The 17,267-nt window shown below is 37.1% G+C and overlaps 1 protein-coding gene across 1 annotated transcript in view; it reads left to right on the top strand.

Moving 5' to 3' along the window:
• Positions 1-17,267, top strand: part of LOC149022390 (uncharacterized) — a 44,103-nt gene that overhangs the window by 19,772 nt on the left and 7,064 nt on the right. Inside the window, exons 5-7 of the mRNA XM_089150515.1 lie at positions 1,322-1,402; positions 6,629-6,721; positions 6,816-6,959. Of these exons, the coding sequence (XP_089006641.1) occupies positions 1,322-1,402; positions 6,629-6,721; positions 6,816-6,959 (318 nt within the window). The remainder of the gene's footprint in view (positions 1-1,321; positions 1,403-6,628; positions 6,722-6,815; positions 6,960-17,267) is intronic.

The raw sequence follows: 17,267 nt of genomic DNA, 5'->3' as shown, positions 1-17,267 counted from the left end.
TAGAGCTACATGTCAGTACCACATCAAACTAGTGTGTTTTTGTGAAATATGCTAACCAGACTGAGCATTGTCTTGAAATTTGGCCTAACGGAAATTACAACTAAATGAGGTTGGCTACATGGAAATTAGTACTTTAAATAAATTCTTTCTGAAATGGTACGTTTAAGAAACATATAGTCTACAGATTTCCTTCATTCTCTTCACGCATAAGATGGTTCCAACTAATTGAGGTTGGCTACATGGAAATTACTACTTTAAACAAATTCTTTCTGAAATGGTACGTCATATAGTCTACAGATTTCCTCCATTCTCTTCACGCATAAGATGCACCACTACCATAACAAGAAACAGTTTGGACTCATGGGTATCTGGCATCCAACTTTTTTACTAGTTATCTACACCATATAGTGTTGCATTTGGAGGACATGGGTTTTCCCAGAGATCTCACAAATAAAAGGGCCTGGTGTTGATTCAACAAAACATTAATAAAAAGGAAGTAAAATTTCCATTAAAATGTAAGGTCCGAACTCTTCTTTCCTATTGATCCTGGAGAAAATCCTGCAAACAATCTAGAAGCTCCTGAATGCCTTGTATTTCACCTTCGCTAAACTCTCATTGGAAGCAAGAGTCTGGCTTGCACCCCCGGCTTTGAACTACACACTGGTTCACTATCTTTTTAGAGAAATTAGACATGGGATGCAGCCTAGGAAATGCATTTAGCATCCCTGCAGAACAAGTCATCCCAAATTTTGCCAACATCATGTCTCATTGAAGGGAGCATCAAAGGCAACACTACTTTCTCTCTCGTGCTTCTGTTTTGCTTTTCCCTTTTGGAAGTTTATATTCTGTTGCCTTGTTCTCCGTTTGTTTTACGAAAGAATGTTAGCCACATTAAGAATAAATTTAATTACTTTCTAAATGTTGATTGTAGACATAAAGCAAAATGAGAAAGCTGCAGTCACTTGGAGTAGAAGTACTCTTAGATTTTTAAGCTATAGCAAATAACCCCATCATGGTAAAATTTAAAACTCAACTACATCATGCTCTAAAGTTATAACAATCAACATACGATGTGTTGGCCATTAGTTTTGTTAAACATGCACATTTCATCCATTCTGAGTAGCTTTATGCCCTAAACTATTTGAAGTTCACAATGGTCTTGACATATATATTTATTCATATGGAAAATTATTGGCTGCAGTGATGATGCCATCTTTATAATTTCAGTATGCTGTAGGTGAATGGCATATGAGAAATATGCTAGTTTTATGGTTTGTTGCCTTAAATGTATATTGACAAAGTCATGTTGATGGTTCTGCAGGATATAGATGGGTCGGATCCTGAAAGAAAGCATATCGAACTAGAAACTTCAGTTGCAACTCAGACAATCCATTCTAAATGTGTAAGTTCAAATTGTTTTGATGATTATAGATGCATTTGCTTTTTCTTTGTTCAGTATGAAGAATTGCGGTTGTACTCTCAATTAACAGAAGCAGATTGATTAGCTAATTGAGCTCCTTGCACTGTCAAGTATTTTCACATTTATTATGTGAATCTCAGATTTGCTGAAGCTGCCTTCTCCCATTCTATTGCAATTCTCTTGATTTTATAGCAGGTTGAGTAAACCAGTTGACTTTTGCCCTGTCAAGTCTTTTTGCTTTAATTATGTGAATGTCAGATTTGTAAAGGCCTCCTTTATCTTTATGTGTGTCAATTGTCTTCAAAGTGTCATACTCTGTTGTTCCTATAATATTTACTGTTCAGGCTTGCATTAGATAGATTTTTTAGAAATTTCATTCTGAAAAAGGAACTGATTGGTTACTGAAGTAAATCCAATTCTAGGGTTAGGGTTTCTTAGGAATATTCCCTAGAATTTAGGATTTGCCCATAATCTTCCAACAAATAAGGGTGAAAATATTATGGAATGTCTAAGATTGGTAGAAAGAAGCTAAATAATTTTTGGATTGTGGAAAGGATGAATATGGGTCCAATCAAAATTATGTGGGTAAGGGTTCTGGAGAAAAGGTAAAAATTGGGGTTTTGTGATGGGATCATTTACGAGGTGGTACCGTGGTAGGATATCCAAAATATTATTAGGGAAGACGGGAAGGGTAAGGGAAACCTGCGGTTGGGTGTGGGGAGGTTTTAGGATTTTAACAAACCCAAATTGGATGATGATGTAATGGGTATGGGTTGGATCCTGAAAGATAAGGATTTCTTCTATTCTTCCTTGCTTTCCTCTTCTTTTTTCTTTTCTTTTTCTTTCTGTCTTCTTTCTTTTTTTCTTTCTTATTTTTTCTTTCCTTTTTTTTTCTGTTTTTTTTGTTTTCTTTTTCTTCTGCAGGAAAGAGAGAAGAGAGACTCTGAGAGGGCAGGGAGGGAGAAAGGAGGGTCTTAGCATAGGAACAGGGTGAGGGAGGGGCCTGCTAGGGTCGTGGGAGGGTAGGGGAGGGACTGGGGTTGTCGCGTGGGGGTGGGGGGTGGGAATGCTGCTGCACATGTGAGGCAGCAAGTGCAGGGGAGTGGGGGATGTTGCACAGAAGATGGGAGGGGCAGGGGAGAGGCGGCATCTAAGAGAGGTGAGGGGAGCATAGGGAAGACTCTGTACTTGGATTGCTGCTGTAATCAACTGGGCTGCTTGTTCCTTGATTGTAAAAGGCTGGAATGAAGAAGGAGAAGCTGATCTTGATGGTGGATGTGCTGATCTTGAACAACCTTTACTCAACTAGGGCCCCCTCAACTAGGAATCCCTGATCCTCAAACTTAATCAACTATATTCAATCATCAAAACTGAAGAATTATCAAGAAGACTTGGCTATTTAGCTTTTGAAAGACTTTGACACCATTTGGGAATCTTAATAGACAAGGACCCACTGCTTGACCTAAACCCTTGATTTGGAATCTAAATAATTAAAGACCTTAACTCTAGGTAGGATTTCTTTATAGATTAGGAACCCACCATATGAATTAATCTCAACCATCCAATACATAAGATCTAAGGGACACTAAAAATACGTGATGAAATAAAACTTTAAGTGGCTTAAAACTCTAATTAGCGCATGCTAAATTCTATTTAAATAGAATCTAATTAACATCTGCTAGACTAATGACTTAAGGACTCAAAACTAACTCAATTTAAGAAATAAAAACAAACTCAAACTCTAGAATTAGAGCTGGAAATAATTCCAGCACTCAAAGGGTCTAAAATGCCCTAAATACCCCTTGGGTCAGCATCTTGCGGCCCACTTTGGAGTTCCGCCAGCATCTTGGGGTCTACTTTGGAGTTCGGCCAGGGGAGGGTCTTTTTGTTTACATCAGTTACCCAGGCACCTCTGATTTCTTGTGACCTATGTCTAACTTTAGCTATAAATTTGTAATCTTCGAAGCCATAGCATGACATTTAACTCCAATAGTGTTTCATTGTGAAAAAAGATTGTCTGAGGCTAGAGGCATGATTTGATTTTCTGGATTGTAACATGGCCATCATGGACCAAAAGGAGTAGGTAGTGTTTGACATAAAGCTAGTATTCTATTTCTGGTGATGTAGTATCATAGTAACAGAAACAGAGTGGGCATAATTGTGGACGAAGACCTAAAAATTGATGTAGTAGAGATCCAAAGACTAGGAGACAGGATTATGTCAACCAAACTGATATTGAAGAAAAAAGGTTATTGATATTTTTTTCCCTATTCACCACAACTTAGGTGACTGTCTCAATATGTGTTAGATAAAACATGTTATTGGTCTTTTGAGTGAGAAGGTGACCTTAGACTATCACTTAAAGACATCGTACAAAATTCGATCAAAACCATTGAATTATTTATTGAAATTTTCCATTTTGAGAACCTCACAACGAAACCTGGGAAATTTCCCCCAACAGGTTTTGACCCAGCTAGACTAGCTGGTTCATGAGAAAAAATTCGAGGGAAACCTGGGAAATTTTGTAGAAACCTGGGAAATTACGGGGAAACCTGGGAAATTTCGTGCAAACTTGTGTTGGGTTTGAAATAGAGGAACAAACACACAACAAAAGAGAGAGGAATGTTGATGACCAAACTTATAGAGATGCAATTGTCGATTACCTTGACAATCATGGGCATAACATGTCGTGGGATGTCTATGTTTGTTGGTCGGAGGAGAGGATGTTATAGGCACAATACTACTCGGCTCACGCAATGGATCCACAGATCCTTTTGGCACTAAGTTGTACTTCCCTTTTATTGTTAGTTACTTTGTATTTGATGTTTTGAACTTAAGTGATTAAGTTTATAGTGTACTTTTTGGACAACTCTACATTGATGTTATGTAAATTGATTGACATATCTAGATTGACTTTTTTTAGCAAAATGCATGTATCAATGTGTTCTTTATACTCTAATTAGCTTAAATGCAGAGTCTTACCCCAAAATATTCCGTAAAACCTGTCGAAACTTGCACGAAAAAGTCCCAAGTTTTCTCAAAATTTTCTAGGTTTCCACTTAAGTTTCTCATTTTCATATGGTAGAAACTTGAGTTTCCCTCGAATTTTTTTCTATGCGTAAAAATACTTCAATGAATCCTTAATAAAACTTGGAGCATCTGATTGCAAGGAGTTCACAGACAAACTTATTTATTGTATTGTCAACAGGCCTGAATTTCTTCATTTTTTATATTAGTCAATTTGTTAGGCGGCCTAAGGAGGCCTGTTGGGTGGCGGGACATCATTTCCTGCAGTATCTTAAAGAGAGTTCCGAGAGAAAATTACTTTTTATTTTTTATTTTTTATCTTCATACGAGTATCATTGTTTATTCTAATGCGGATTGAGCTGGTGCAGATGGTGATTGAAGATTTACAAGCCATTGTATGTTTCTTGGAGGTTATCTTGATATTTGGAGGGGCAGAAAGTAAACCACAATAGGCTGAGTATAGGGCTATGTGTCATACTGCAACCCTGAAATTGAATTAATGTGTCTACAAACCTTTGTTCAGTAGCTTTGTTTTCCAGTCAGTCAGCGTATGGAAATGCTTTGTTATAATTAGGCGGCCATTATTATTTGCTAGTAATCCAATCTTCCATGAGAAAGTTAAATATGTTGAGGTGACTGTCATTTCATTCAGGATGCACTGATAAACAAATTGATGAATTCTACTATATGTGAAATATGGCAGTCCTTGAAAGAGAAAGAGAAAAAAAGTATGGGTGGTCCCACTTGAAGACTTAGGCTCTGTATGGCAATTTTTTTTTGGTCTCAGACTGGATCAGGAACAGGTTTTTGTATTTGTGGACTTTTGGATTAGTTCTTACCAATTGATGCTCTATGGTAAAACCTTGGAAGATAAAATGTCAGTACCAAAAAAAGAAGAGAAAAAAGAGACTTGTATGGAGTGCATCTCCCAGAAGTATATCTTCTGGAGGTGGCGGGTGGTTGAAGATTTGAAGTTCCATTATAGGTGGTGGAGGTCATGGTGGTGAAGGTGGAGTCATGCATGCTTTTGGTTTTTCTTGAAGCTTCTTTTAGTTCTTTTGAAAGCTGTCCCAGTTATGTTTTTGTATTTTGGTTCATCAAAAAAATAAAATAAAATAAAATATCAAAAAAAGAAGGATTGGAAGACACAAGTTCTCGCCCAAAAAGTATATGTTGAAATTATGAGAGAATCCCGACTTATGTCCTGTGTGACATAGCAGGGCTTTATTTATAGTTATAGTTATGAATGAACAAGTACAATGTTCCCCGATGTGGAACTAAAAACATAAACATTAAAGACTCTCTAATAGACCAAATTACTGGACTCAAACTCCTAATTGAACTCAACTTATTACTTACAACAGTATAAAACACCAAAATCAAAATTTTTTTTGGACGTTTCCATAAAGACCCTTTTGCTGGGCCTGGTGATATGCATATTCCAGCTTGAGGTGGAGCATTAAGAAATCATTGGTATTGTAGGGGTGTTTTCCCTGCTAACTTTGTGTTATGTCAATGTGTTACTTCATGTCTCTTTGTCCTTTGTTGTAATTTTACATTCTCTCACTGTTATTTGAAATTATTCCAGTTATATCTAATTGTGGGATTTTATTCACTCCACTTCCTCTCTTGTTCTATAGTTGCTTCTGCCTTCTTCGTGTGCAGTTAGTGATTTTTTTTTTTTTTTTTTTTTTTTTTTTCTATCGAGGATATCCAGGCCTTTGGCCTGACTATTCCTTCAAGTCTGGGCAAGGCTGTGAGTTCCCAGTTAGAGGACCATGTCATTCAAGGATTTAGATAGAAACCAATTAAACCCAAGGCAAATGGCCCAGGCATGTAAGTGGAGTTAAATAGTTGTTGATTTAGACTGGCGCCCATGCCAACTCTGTTACCCTTGGTGTTTTCCCGTCAACAGACTTCACTTGTGAATGGCAAGAATTTTCTCTTGTTGTCCCCCAAAACAAACTCCACTGATCCAACTACAAAAGAAAAAGGGGAAAAAAAAGAAGAAAAAAGGATAAGAAAACGAGGGGAGTGGGGAATGGTAAATTCTAAACCTTTTCCACAAGGATCTGCATGGTTCTAGAAAAGTGTTGCTCATATCCTAGGACACACGACTTTGCTTTATACATCTGTTGTGCATAATTGAGCATTTAAACCCAGTGCCATATCCATGTGTAGGAGTCCTGTATTCTGGAGTTTGATGGTGCTTCAAAAGGAAATCCCGGACAAGCTGGTGCCGGAGCTGTACTGCGAGCTGAAGATGGAAGTGCGGTATGCATTTAGTTGAGTACATTTTGGGCTTGTTCCTTAGAATGTATTCTATAATCCTGAGCCTTGTTAAGTGCCTAACCCTTTATCTTAAAAGGTTTTCCGATTACGCGAAGGTTTGGGCCTTGCAACCAATAATGTTGCTGAGTATCGAGCCATCATTTTAGGAATGAAATATGCTCTTAAAAAAGGGTTTAAACAAATTCATGTGAAAGGCGACTCCAAACTTGTCTATATGCAGGTATGTTGGTTTTTCTTTAGCATGCATTGAGTGACTGGACCTCCATTTATGTGCTTATGAGTTAGCTCATCATTGGTGGTGGTCATGCTATGCTTCTTTAATTTTTGTTTCTATTTCCTTGATAGATTTTTATTTGAAAGGAACATTGTCTTGTTGAGTATACATGTTATTTGGATGGCCAGGATGTCATCTTTTGTATCAAGCTTATATGACTGACACTATTTTATGTTAAATTGCTGAATGTTATAAAATTGGATATTTGGAACTTGAATACTTTGAATTCATTCCTTCTATGAGGCTATTGGCCATCTTTTTCTGTGTTAGAATTCTAGTTCTGCAGGTTATTCATGTAATTTTATTATGTTAACTGTGTCCTTTATTGAAATTCTCAGCACTTGTAAGAAAATGTTGGTAATATCTATATTTAGTACAGATTGGGAAAAAGAATGCTGCTTGGTCATGTGGCCCGTGTTTGAAACACATGCATAATTACTGCCTAATCCCTTGAAATAAAAAATCCGATTTAAAATGTGATGTAAACCTCAATCCTAGAGTTAGTCTTTCAGGCTCAATTCTAGTGAACCAGTAGTAAAATCAGGGTTTCCAACCTTGTAGTTCAGGAATAGAGGCTGATTTGTGGGTTCGAGGGCTTGAAGAACTTCAATCCTGAAGCTTGCTATAATTTAGAACTCAGAACTAAAATTAAGGTTAAGGAAGATTGCATATCCAATCTCCATTTATAAAAGCCTTATGGTTTTCCTGAACCTTGAAATCCTGAGACCTTTGATGAGGGATTGCGTATCCAATCTCCGTTTATAAAAGCCCTATGGTTTTCCCCTGCATCTAGACTTAGCTCCTTGTATTTCAAGGCTAGAGTCCCCCCAATCTGTACAAGAATGGTATAAGATCGTAGAGGGCAGCAAAAACTACCTCAAACCAAGCTTGATTAATGAGTTCCAGCAGCCCTTGGTGTTCTTCCAGCAAAATTTCAGCTCCCCTGGTTCCTTGCTTCCTTCCCCACCTCCCTTCCTTCAAATGTCTTAAAGTTTAGAACAAGGGGCATAGTAGCGTTTAGATCAGTCTCTAGAGGGGTGAATAGGGTATATTAGGTCCTTTCCGATGCACTAAATCCAATCAACCGGTAGGATGGGGCAGTTGATTGGGGCAATCAACTGGTTGGTTAGAATCTGATTGACTGCCTCCATCTTGACAGTGGCAGGAATTGACCCCTTCCAGCTGTTTGGACAATAATTCCATCGATACTGATCCAGTTGATTCTTTTTGCATTGTTTACTAGACTAAAGGGGCTTCATTTTGTATGCAGAACATGAGGTCGAATTCTGATGCTGACCCTCCTTAATCTGGGTTGGAACTTGGCTGTTGTACAGCCAGCCAGGGTAATTGACCCCTGGTCAACGTTTGAACCATAATTCCATTGATACTGATACTAACCCAATTGACTTGATTCTTTTTGCTTTTTTTTCTAGACTCAAGGGGCTGCATTTCAATATAAAGAATAGGAGGTCCAATTCCAATGCTACCATTCCCGAATTTGGTCTGGAACTCAGCTGTTGTGTAGCTAGCAGGTAATGGGATCCCGTACAACTGGGTCTTCAGGTCCAGGTCCTACATCGCACTAAAGGATTTAGGAATCTTGGTAGGGCTTTTACAGTAACGCTGTGTAGGAAAACCTCCCCTCCCTCAGGGACTCTGCTTGTGCAGAAGCCTTTGGCAGTGGGTTTGCCCTTTTTATGTTTTATATGTTAATTAAATATTGTGGATAGCAGCTTGACTACCACAGCATGAGAACACAGGTGCACTGTGAATGACTCGATAATTCCAAGCTCTCCCAACACAGTTGCTATACCCGAATTATCTCAAAAGTGACGTGCTGTTGCTTGATTCTCTTGACTCTGATTGGATCAAACTACCATTCTTGGCTTCCTACTTTTCCATGACATATGGTTTCCTCCAACAAAAGTGCAACCAATAGTTGACCTTTTTTAATTGGTGACCAACCCAATTTGCTTTAGAAAACCCTCAGCATATCCATGACTGTGGTCTGTGCTGAGCAAACCATGCCCAAGAACCTTCTTTAGGTAGCTTAAAATTTGTATGTAGCATCTCAATGATGTTCGAGGAGCTGATAAAAATTGACGCAGGTCGAGTTAGTCGTACAATTCAGTTTATCAACATGCCTCTGATACTATAAGAATTGTTCCATCATCTAGGACAAGATTTAAATTAGGATCCGCAGGAGAGTTAAGAGGTTTAGATCCTAGCATTCCTGTTTCATATAGTAAATCAAGTATGTTCTTCCACAGATAGAAATTCCTTTTCTTGAATGAGCAACCTCCATACCTAGAATATAGTTGCGTCTTCCCGAATCTTTTGTTTGAAGTTGTTGGTATAAGTGTACATCAACTTCTCATTGGTTGGAGAATCATCATATGTGATGATATTGTGATGTAGTGTCGCAAGACCACATCGGTAAGAAGGCCCGAGAAAGTGGGCCAAGAAATCATGGCCTAATTAGTCCCTTGATTAATTAAGTTTTCAATGTTTAAAAGCTAAATCAATTGAACTAGATTCGTTGTTGGTCCAATATGAGTCAAATGGGTTTATTAATTGGTCCAATCATAGTAGGAAATATCATTGAAACTTGGCAATATTTTGGTATTCGGGTAGTAGCAGCATGAAACCCTGATCGAAAACGAAAATTCCAAAATGTCGGCAATATATTAGTGATATAGGGGCGATATTTGGCCCAATGGTCAATATTTTGGCTGTTGGGCAACATATTGCCAATTTCTCGGGGATGTATCACCAAGAAATCAATAACAAAAGGCAACATTCGGGCGGCATTTCATCTCATTCGGTCAACATTTTGCCCAGAACCTCTCTCTCTTCTCTCTTTTCTAGTGTTTGATTTTTGCATCTATCTTCAACATCTTGGGGGTAGTGCTTGCATGATTCTTGCCAGCAAATGCATTCATTGTGTAGATCAAGCAGCGTTTTGCTCGAATCTTGGAGATTTTCATCTCAGAGGTAATCGCACTTCTCCAAACTTCATTTTTACAAAATGCATGATACTATTGTTGGATTGGTATGGCTTTTCACCTAAATATATACTTTATACTTGTATAATGAATTTTAGTTCTTTTTTTTCTTGCAATTTATTGACGATCTGTGTGTTCTATTGCATCATTTGCAAATTTACATTTGTTTAAATTCATGTTCCAGACTTCTAGTTTCACTTGCTTACAAGCGGTCATGTACCGATCAAGAACACCCCTTAGGTTAGGTTGTAGACAAAAATAACACTCCTAGTGTGTTTATTGGCCTCAAATTAGGCTAGTCACCAAAACCAGCTCAAAATGACCCCAAATGCCCCCCGAGACTGGGGTGAAATTTCACCAAAACATTTCCAAATTTCTGCGACACATCACTGAAATTTTGGGATTTCATTGGTTTTGCTAGGTGGCGAAATTGCGAGTTTCGCTGAAATTTTGCACTATGGGTCTAATTAAGTTAGGTTATTAAGGGTTTTTTTCCCCATTTACTTCATGTAATTAGAATAGGAGTTCTGCACATGGGATAAGTAGGAGCTTCGTTGATTTATAAGTCCTTTTAAGAAGGTAGGCTGGTGGTTATTAATATTATTTGGTTAGAATCCCTTATGAAAAGGTGGGCTGGTTTGTTAGGATTATGTAGGGTTTTATCTTAGACTTTGGATTAGGATTCTTTTATTTCTATTTTAGTTCAAAATGGCTCCCTGTTGTACAGTATTTGAACACCCCCCTGATGTAAACCTAGCGTTTAGGGTCTTGGGATGCTTATCTCCCTAATCTTATGGTTACCCCAGAATCCTCTCTTTTGAAAACCAGCAAGCAAGGAATCAAGGTTTAGGAATTTAGGGTTTTAACAGGACGTGATGGGACTAGAAAAAAGGGTTCAAATTTGCAAAGTTGGGTTATGGGGAAAACTCAGTTAACAAAACCCTAAATGGGTTGGGGAATTAATTGGATAGATGATGTTAGGGTTGTAAGTTGTAACAGATCAATATGGGTTGGTTTTGATGTACCAAACTACCCAAAGATGGAAAGGGAAGTATGCGACTGGGTCTTGGTATGGTTAAGGTTAACTAAAGCTATATGGTTAGGTATTGGAGGGGTTTTGGGACTGATTAGGAAGATTTTAGGGTTTTATCAAATGTTAAAAATGGGTGGGGGTTTGAGACAAATTAAGGTTATAACCAATCCTTAATGGGTGGAAACTTTGGAGGGAAAGCAATTCAACTCATGGGAGGGGGATAAGAGGGTAACCATTAGGGATGTGGAATGAGGATACTTGCATTTGGGTAGGTAATGGATTCTTGATCGTGCCTTCTTTCTATCTTTTCTTTCCTTCTTTCTTTCTTTTCTCTTTTCCTTTTCTGTTTTCTTTCTTTCTTCTTGTTTTGAAAATTCAGAAACCGCCGCAAGATCCCGGAAGAGGGAAAAATAAAAGAAAAGGGGAGAGAGGGTTGCTACAAGTTTTAGAAGGGGCTGGGAAGGTGTGCACAAGAAAAAAGAAGGGTAGGGGAGGGTTGCAAGTGAGATGAAGGGGGAAGGGATTGTGGTTGTTGTACTTGGATTAGGTTATGAAGCTGCTGTAGTTGAAGAATGCTCGATGGACTTTCAAGAACTCTTGCTTACTTTGAAGAATGCTTCTAAACATGGTAGAAGATCTCGCCACCTTGAAAAAGAGAGATCTCGACCATCTCGGTGAGATCTCGGTCGAGATATACAATTTTTTGGCGTCAACTCGGTGGCCCATCTCGGTGGGTTTTAGGGTCCCAATTGGGTTGAAACTTGGTATTTAGCTTATTTAAGGCCTTTTGAACACATTGGTAGCCTTGGATTTGTCAGAAACAACCCTATGTATGATTTCTAAGTCTACCCATAGTGTGAAACCGAAATGTAGTAGGATTAGGGAATGCAATGTTATACAACATGTAATATAGAACCTTTAACATATAAATGAAAAGCAAGTATATCAAATGCATCAACTAACTTAAATGTTATCAAAATTCCATCCATATGAGTATCACAATCTCAATTTTCAAGAATAAAATAATTATACAACCATTAGAAGTTCTATATAAGTCATTAAATCATAAATTCATAAGACAAGTAGAGAATGATTGATCTTCCTTGTTGTAGATATGCTAAGAGTAATTGCAAGTGAAAATTCAGCCAAAATCCACAAAAAAAAGGCAAAAATTAAGAGTTCCAGCGAGATATGGCGAGATCTCGAGCGAGATATCCCAACTCGCAGATCTTGACCTCCATCTCGTCTCGCCAATGTGAAAAAACGAGATATCTCTCTAGATCTCGCGAGATCTCCCACCATGCTTCTAAATCTACCGTGGCCCTCCAAGATGACCATGACCTTGTTCGTCGCCAAGACAGAAACTTTATTCATCAAAATCAACTTCCTTTATATTGTAGCCTTACAATTGGAGGAAAACAATTGGACTCAATCTTGGAAACCTAACTTGACTCAACTAGGGAATCCTTTATAGACTAGGATCCCCTTAACAACTACAATTAAAAAGAAAGCATCTAGCAAAATAACAACTAATTATCCAAAAGGGGTCTAAATTTAAAATTGATTCCGATTGGGACTCCAACTCTAACTGAACTCTCAGTACTAACTCTGTTATAGAAATAAAATTAGATATGGACTCAAAGAAACAAAATTACTACACCAAAATAATAATTAAAAAAAGTGGGAAAAATGACCAGCATACTCCTGGCAAGGTTTGGCCAACCCCATTAAGTTGGGAAAAGGCTTGTTGGTATTGTTGTGGTTGATGTTCTAATATATATTTTGAGGTCATAATGTAAAAAAGTATTTTTCTACTTAAGGTCTCACATGGTATTGTTTATCAATTGTCTTGTGCCTACCCCTTCCCCCCCTCCCGGGCAAAAACAATTGTGTAGCCAAGTAAGAAAGTACATATAAGGGCCACCTAATCTCCTATTATTTGAAATGACGGTGGGCAACTCTTTTTGGGCTGGCGCCATTCTACCTGCGTGTTATCTTATTATCTTACAACTTCTATTTTACAGAGATGGTATTCCATGTAGTTTTTTGTTTCAATCAACTCATCTATTTGAATTCCCAACTCATTTTTTTTTACAGTGTTTAACTTATTCAAGATATTAATCCTGGTATTTGTAGATTAGATCTCACATCTCTTTATGTTTTGTTGTTATTCCCACACTCAAGATGGTTATCATTGTAATTATTTTGAGTTACTTAAGTAGTTTGTTAAAATGAATCCCTTTTTGAGTCCACCTCCTATTCCATAATCTTTTAAGTACTTCTGACATTGAAGATGATCTCCTTTTTCATGTTGATCAAATCATGTTTCCATAGGTTTCAGCACAACATTATTCTTTTTTGTTTCCTATCCTTCCGAAGACCTCTGTCATCAATGTGCATGTTCATCGTCCAAAAATAGTTGCTCCCCCCCCCGGCTCTCGCCAGCCCTACGTCTTTGCCTCCTTTGTCAAATGTCAATGGATTTTGCGGTTAATATTCGTTCATCTAATCTTGATATTTCAATTATCCTCCATAAGGGTACTAATCGTATCGCTAACCAATCAAAAATAGAATCCTATACTAATCTAGCTAGCAGAAAGTATGGGGTCGAACTACGGGAAACTAAAAGGCTAAGTTACTAAGATTGAATTCAACAAAACCTAATTTAAAGTAAATCTAAATTGTTTTTATTCTACTTAAGAAAAACGTAAAGAAATTAAACAATTAATCAATGCTGAAACTTTAACTATGGATACATACATGAGGATCTTTGGGATTTTGAATCCCCAATGCTTTTCACTAACCGATGTAACTCTACGCTTCAAAACAAAAGAGGATCTTTCCTAGATATGTCCTATCTTTGCAAGACTATCGTCCTTTGCCGAAGCTTGGCATGCTTAGTCTGCTTAGCTATAAAGCTTCTTTGGCCAGACTCAAACACAATTAAAAGCATCAACTAGAAAACAGAGAACAATCAAATTAATGAAATAAGCAATGGTTCATCTACATCCCAAAGAAAAGGAACTAACTACTCATTATAACAAAGCTCATAAAACAAATAAAGATGAAATTTATAGAGAGGGTTGTGATATTCTTCTTACGCAATGAGAGTGAGATGAGAGCCAAGATCCGTTTTCGCTTTTTTTTTTTTTTTTTTTTTTTTTCTTCTTTCTGTGGTTGACTTCTCCTTTTTTATATATCCCGCACACAATGAATTCGTCCTCTTTACCCATCAATTAGACCTTTATTCGTTTGAATTCTGGGAAAACTCAAAATTAGAAAGTTGTAGATATTTTCTTTATCTTTCCATAGGATCTTGAATAACTGCAATCCGAGTTCAGACGAGGATATGCCCAAAATACTAAAGGTGGGTTTGTTTACACGCTTTTCAGTTGTTATTACCAATTTTGTTCCTTAGACCTCCACCTATTTCAAATTTGGCTAAGATTCATTCTTTGCATTAATTAAGTTGGATCTCAACATTCATGATTTCTTGGGCAGCAAGATTGAATCCCATGATTTTATTTTGATTGAAATCCTCCTATATCTAATATATTTGCAACTTTGCTCCATATTGTTTGTAATAACCAAAATCACCTTATTCTTGAAAAGACACAAAAATACTCAATTAGCTCTTTTTTAGTTAATTAAGTATGAGAAATTATATCAAATAAATAATGATAAATGCATGCTTATCAGTACTTGGTTAGTGTCCCATTTTTAACTTACCTAACTCATCCCCTGGTAGGCAGGAATTGTAGAGATTTTGGGACAATAACGGTTAATCAATTGTTTAAACCTTAGTTTATACGAATTGATAACCATTTCAATACTATCAAAATCTCTTGCCTCTGAAGTTATACTTGACAAAGTTTTCTTTGAAAACTTGGTGTTTCCCTTGTTGGTTTGTCCTATTGTTTACACTCTCCTTTGTCTACCATTGAGAATCATCTTGTCCCTATCTGTATTTTAGAGGCCTTGTCTAGTCCTAGGTGGACTGCTGCCATGATTGAAGTGCTGTTTGTGTTGGAGGAGAATCAGCCCTAGGTTCCTATTTCATTACCCTCATGGAAGTCCGCTATTGAAGGCGAAAACTTGTGGAAAAGGGTATGCTCAAGTGTATTTAATGGGGAATAGCAATAGAGAAGAAAGAAGGATGAAGACGATAGGGGGAATAAGGAGAAATCTTAGAAGAATCAGTTTTGAAAAAGGGGGAAGAAGGAGCAAAACACTCATTTTAGAATAAGAAGAAGAAGAAGAAGAAGAAGTGGAGAGGAGAGAAGGGGGGGGGGGGTCGCTACAAATGCACAAAGCTGAAGCTTTTCTTCATTTTTTTCTATTCCAAAAGTCTTCTTTTTAATTGCAATGTAAGGGCCTGTTTATAGCTTGGCTAAAGCTTTAAAAGAAATAGAAATTTAGTATACTAAAATTAGAAACTACTATCCTAGTAACATATGACAATAGAACCTTATAAATATATAAAATAATTAAAATTAGAAACTACTAGGCTTTATATTTCAATTGCATGCATGAATAACTAAAATAAAAACCACCAAAATAGAAACTAAACTAAGGTCCTAAATATCCTAAGAAAAAAAATCTTCGTACAATCTGATCTTGGGCCCCACAAAATCCATTATGAATATTCCAAATATGCTAAATAATGGGCTGTGACACTGTTCATGTGAACAGTGACGTCAACAGTATTTTGGCTTCCCTTTTTTAATGTTTTCAGATGGCCTTCAATGCTGGTTTAAATGGGTTCTGGGCTGGTTGTCCTGCATTAGTATTTTATTGATTACTTAGATACCTATTCCAAAATGGCAAAGATCACCTCTGTTGAGAGTGGCTGTTGCCTTGATGCTGAAGTTATTGAGTTTCTAATTTTAGAGATGGTGACTTGATTCACAAGTTTTGGAGAATTTGAGTTACATACTTTCATATCTTGGAAAAGGTTCCTTGACAAGGTTTAATAGAATTAAGAAAGTATAGTTTCTATTTTCAAGTTCTTTGAATTTCATGTACTTATCATTTCTTTTTTGGAGAACAAGATGGCTTGTTTTTCAATTTGTATTTTTGGACTTTGAAATCTATAAATAGAGAGGCTGTGAGTCTAGGAGAATAAGCTAGAATTGCAGCGCATTGTTGCTGCTTCTTCATCTCTTTCTTCTCTGATTTTCTGATTTTATGTTTTCCTTTATGCCCTTCGAGTGTAATTCAGTAGGTGATTTTGGTTTGTTAGATGATATTAGAGCATTAATCAGAATCTTGGGTTGCTCCTTTTCGATTGCCAGTTTGAGAATCGTTTAGGTTTTGAGTTTTTAGAATGGAACCCTAATCCTAGTGTTCCCATTGAGATTTAACATTAAAGGGGGGGAAAAAGTTTGTTTTCAGTTTTCTGACCTTCGATTGGAGGTTTGGAGGTTCTGCTTCAATTGGAAGTTTCTTGAAAATTCTAGTGCTTTGTTGTTGATCTGCTTTTTTAAGTTTGTTACTATTTGACTTTGAGTTCTCCAATGAATTTTGTTATATTCTATTGAAAAAAAGAAAGAAAAAAGATTAGTTGAAGAAAAGAGGAAGAAGGTGAGGGATGTTGAAGTTGCAGGTACCGTCTCATTATGTTCGATATCCAAGTTTGAGGATCTTTGAGGAAGAAGATGGTTCAGTTGGTTTAATTTTGATTCAGACTTGGATCCGTTTTTTTGTTCAACTGTTGGTTCAGGTTTGGGATAAAGTCTGGTTAAAATCCTGGCTTGTTTTCTAACTCTATTTTATTCCTAATTCTGGTTTCTGATTATGTTCTCTAGTTTTGTTCTTGGTTGTAGTTTCTGATAATATTTTCGGATCTTTTTCCTGATTTTGGTTTCTGATACGGTTTCCTGATTCCTAAACTTGCTTTATTTTCTGTTTCCATTATTAGAGTGCTTCCTTAAATTTAGGCTTCCAAATTTACTCATTGTGTTTTCTTTTGTCAGTGTTTCCTTGTCAAGATCTCACTCGAGTGAGATCTGCCCTTTCCAAAAACCGAGATCTTGATCGAGTTGGCGAGATCTCAGTCGAGATATGTCTTTTTTGGGCCAGTTCGATGGCCCATCTCTGTGGGTTTTAAGGTCTAGGTTGGCTCAAACTTGGTAGTTAGCTTAAGTTAGGCCTTCTGAACACACTTGTGGCCTTGGATTTGTGAGAAAACAATCTTAAGTATGAGTTTTAAGTCGA

This window comes from Hakea prostrata, chromosome 3 (genome assembly GCF_041222555.1).
Source record: "Hakea prostrata isolate BN-2017 chromosome 3, UWA_Hpros_2, whole genome shotgun sequence".
Lineage (NCBI taxonomy): Eukaryota > Viridiplantae > Streptophyta > Magnoliopsida > Proteales > Proteaceae > Hakea > Hakea prostrata.
Note: the sequence above shows the minus strand (reverse complement) of the source record. Positions and strands in the feature narration are given on the sequence as shown.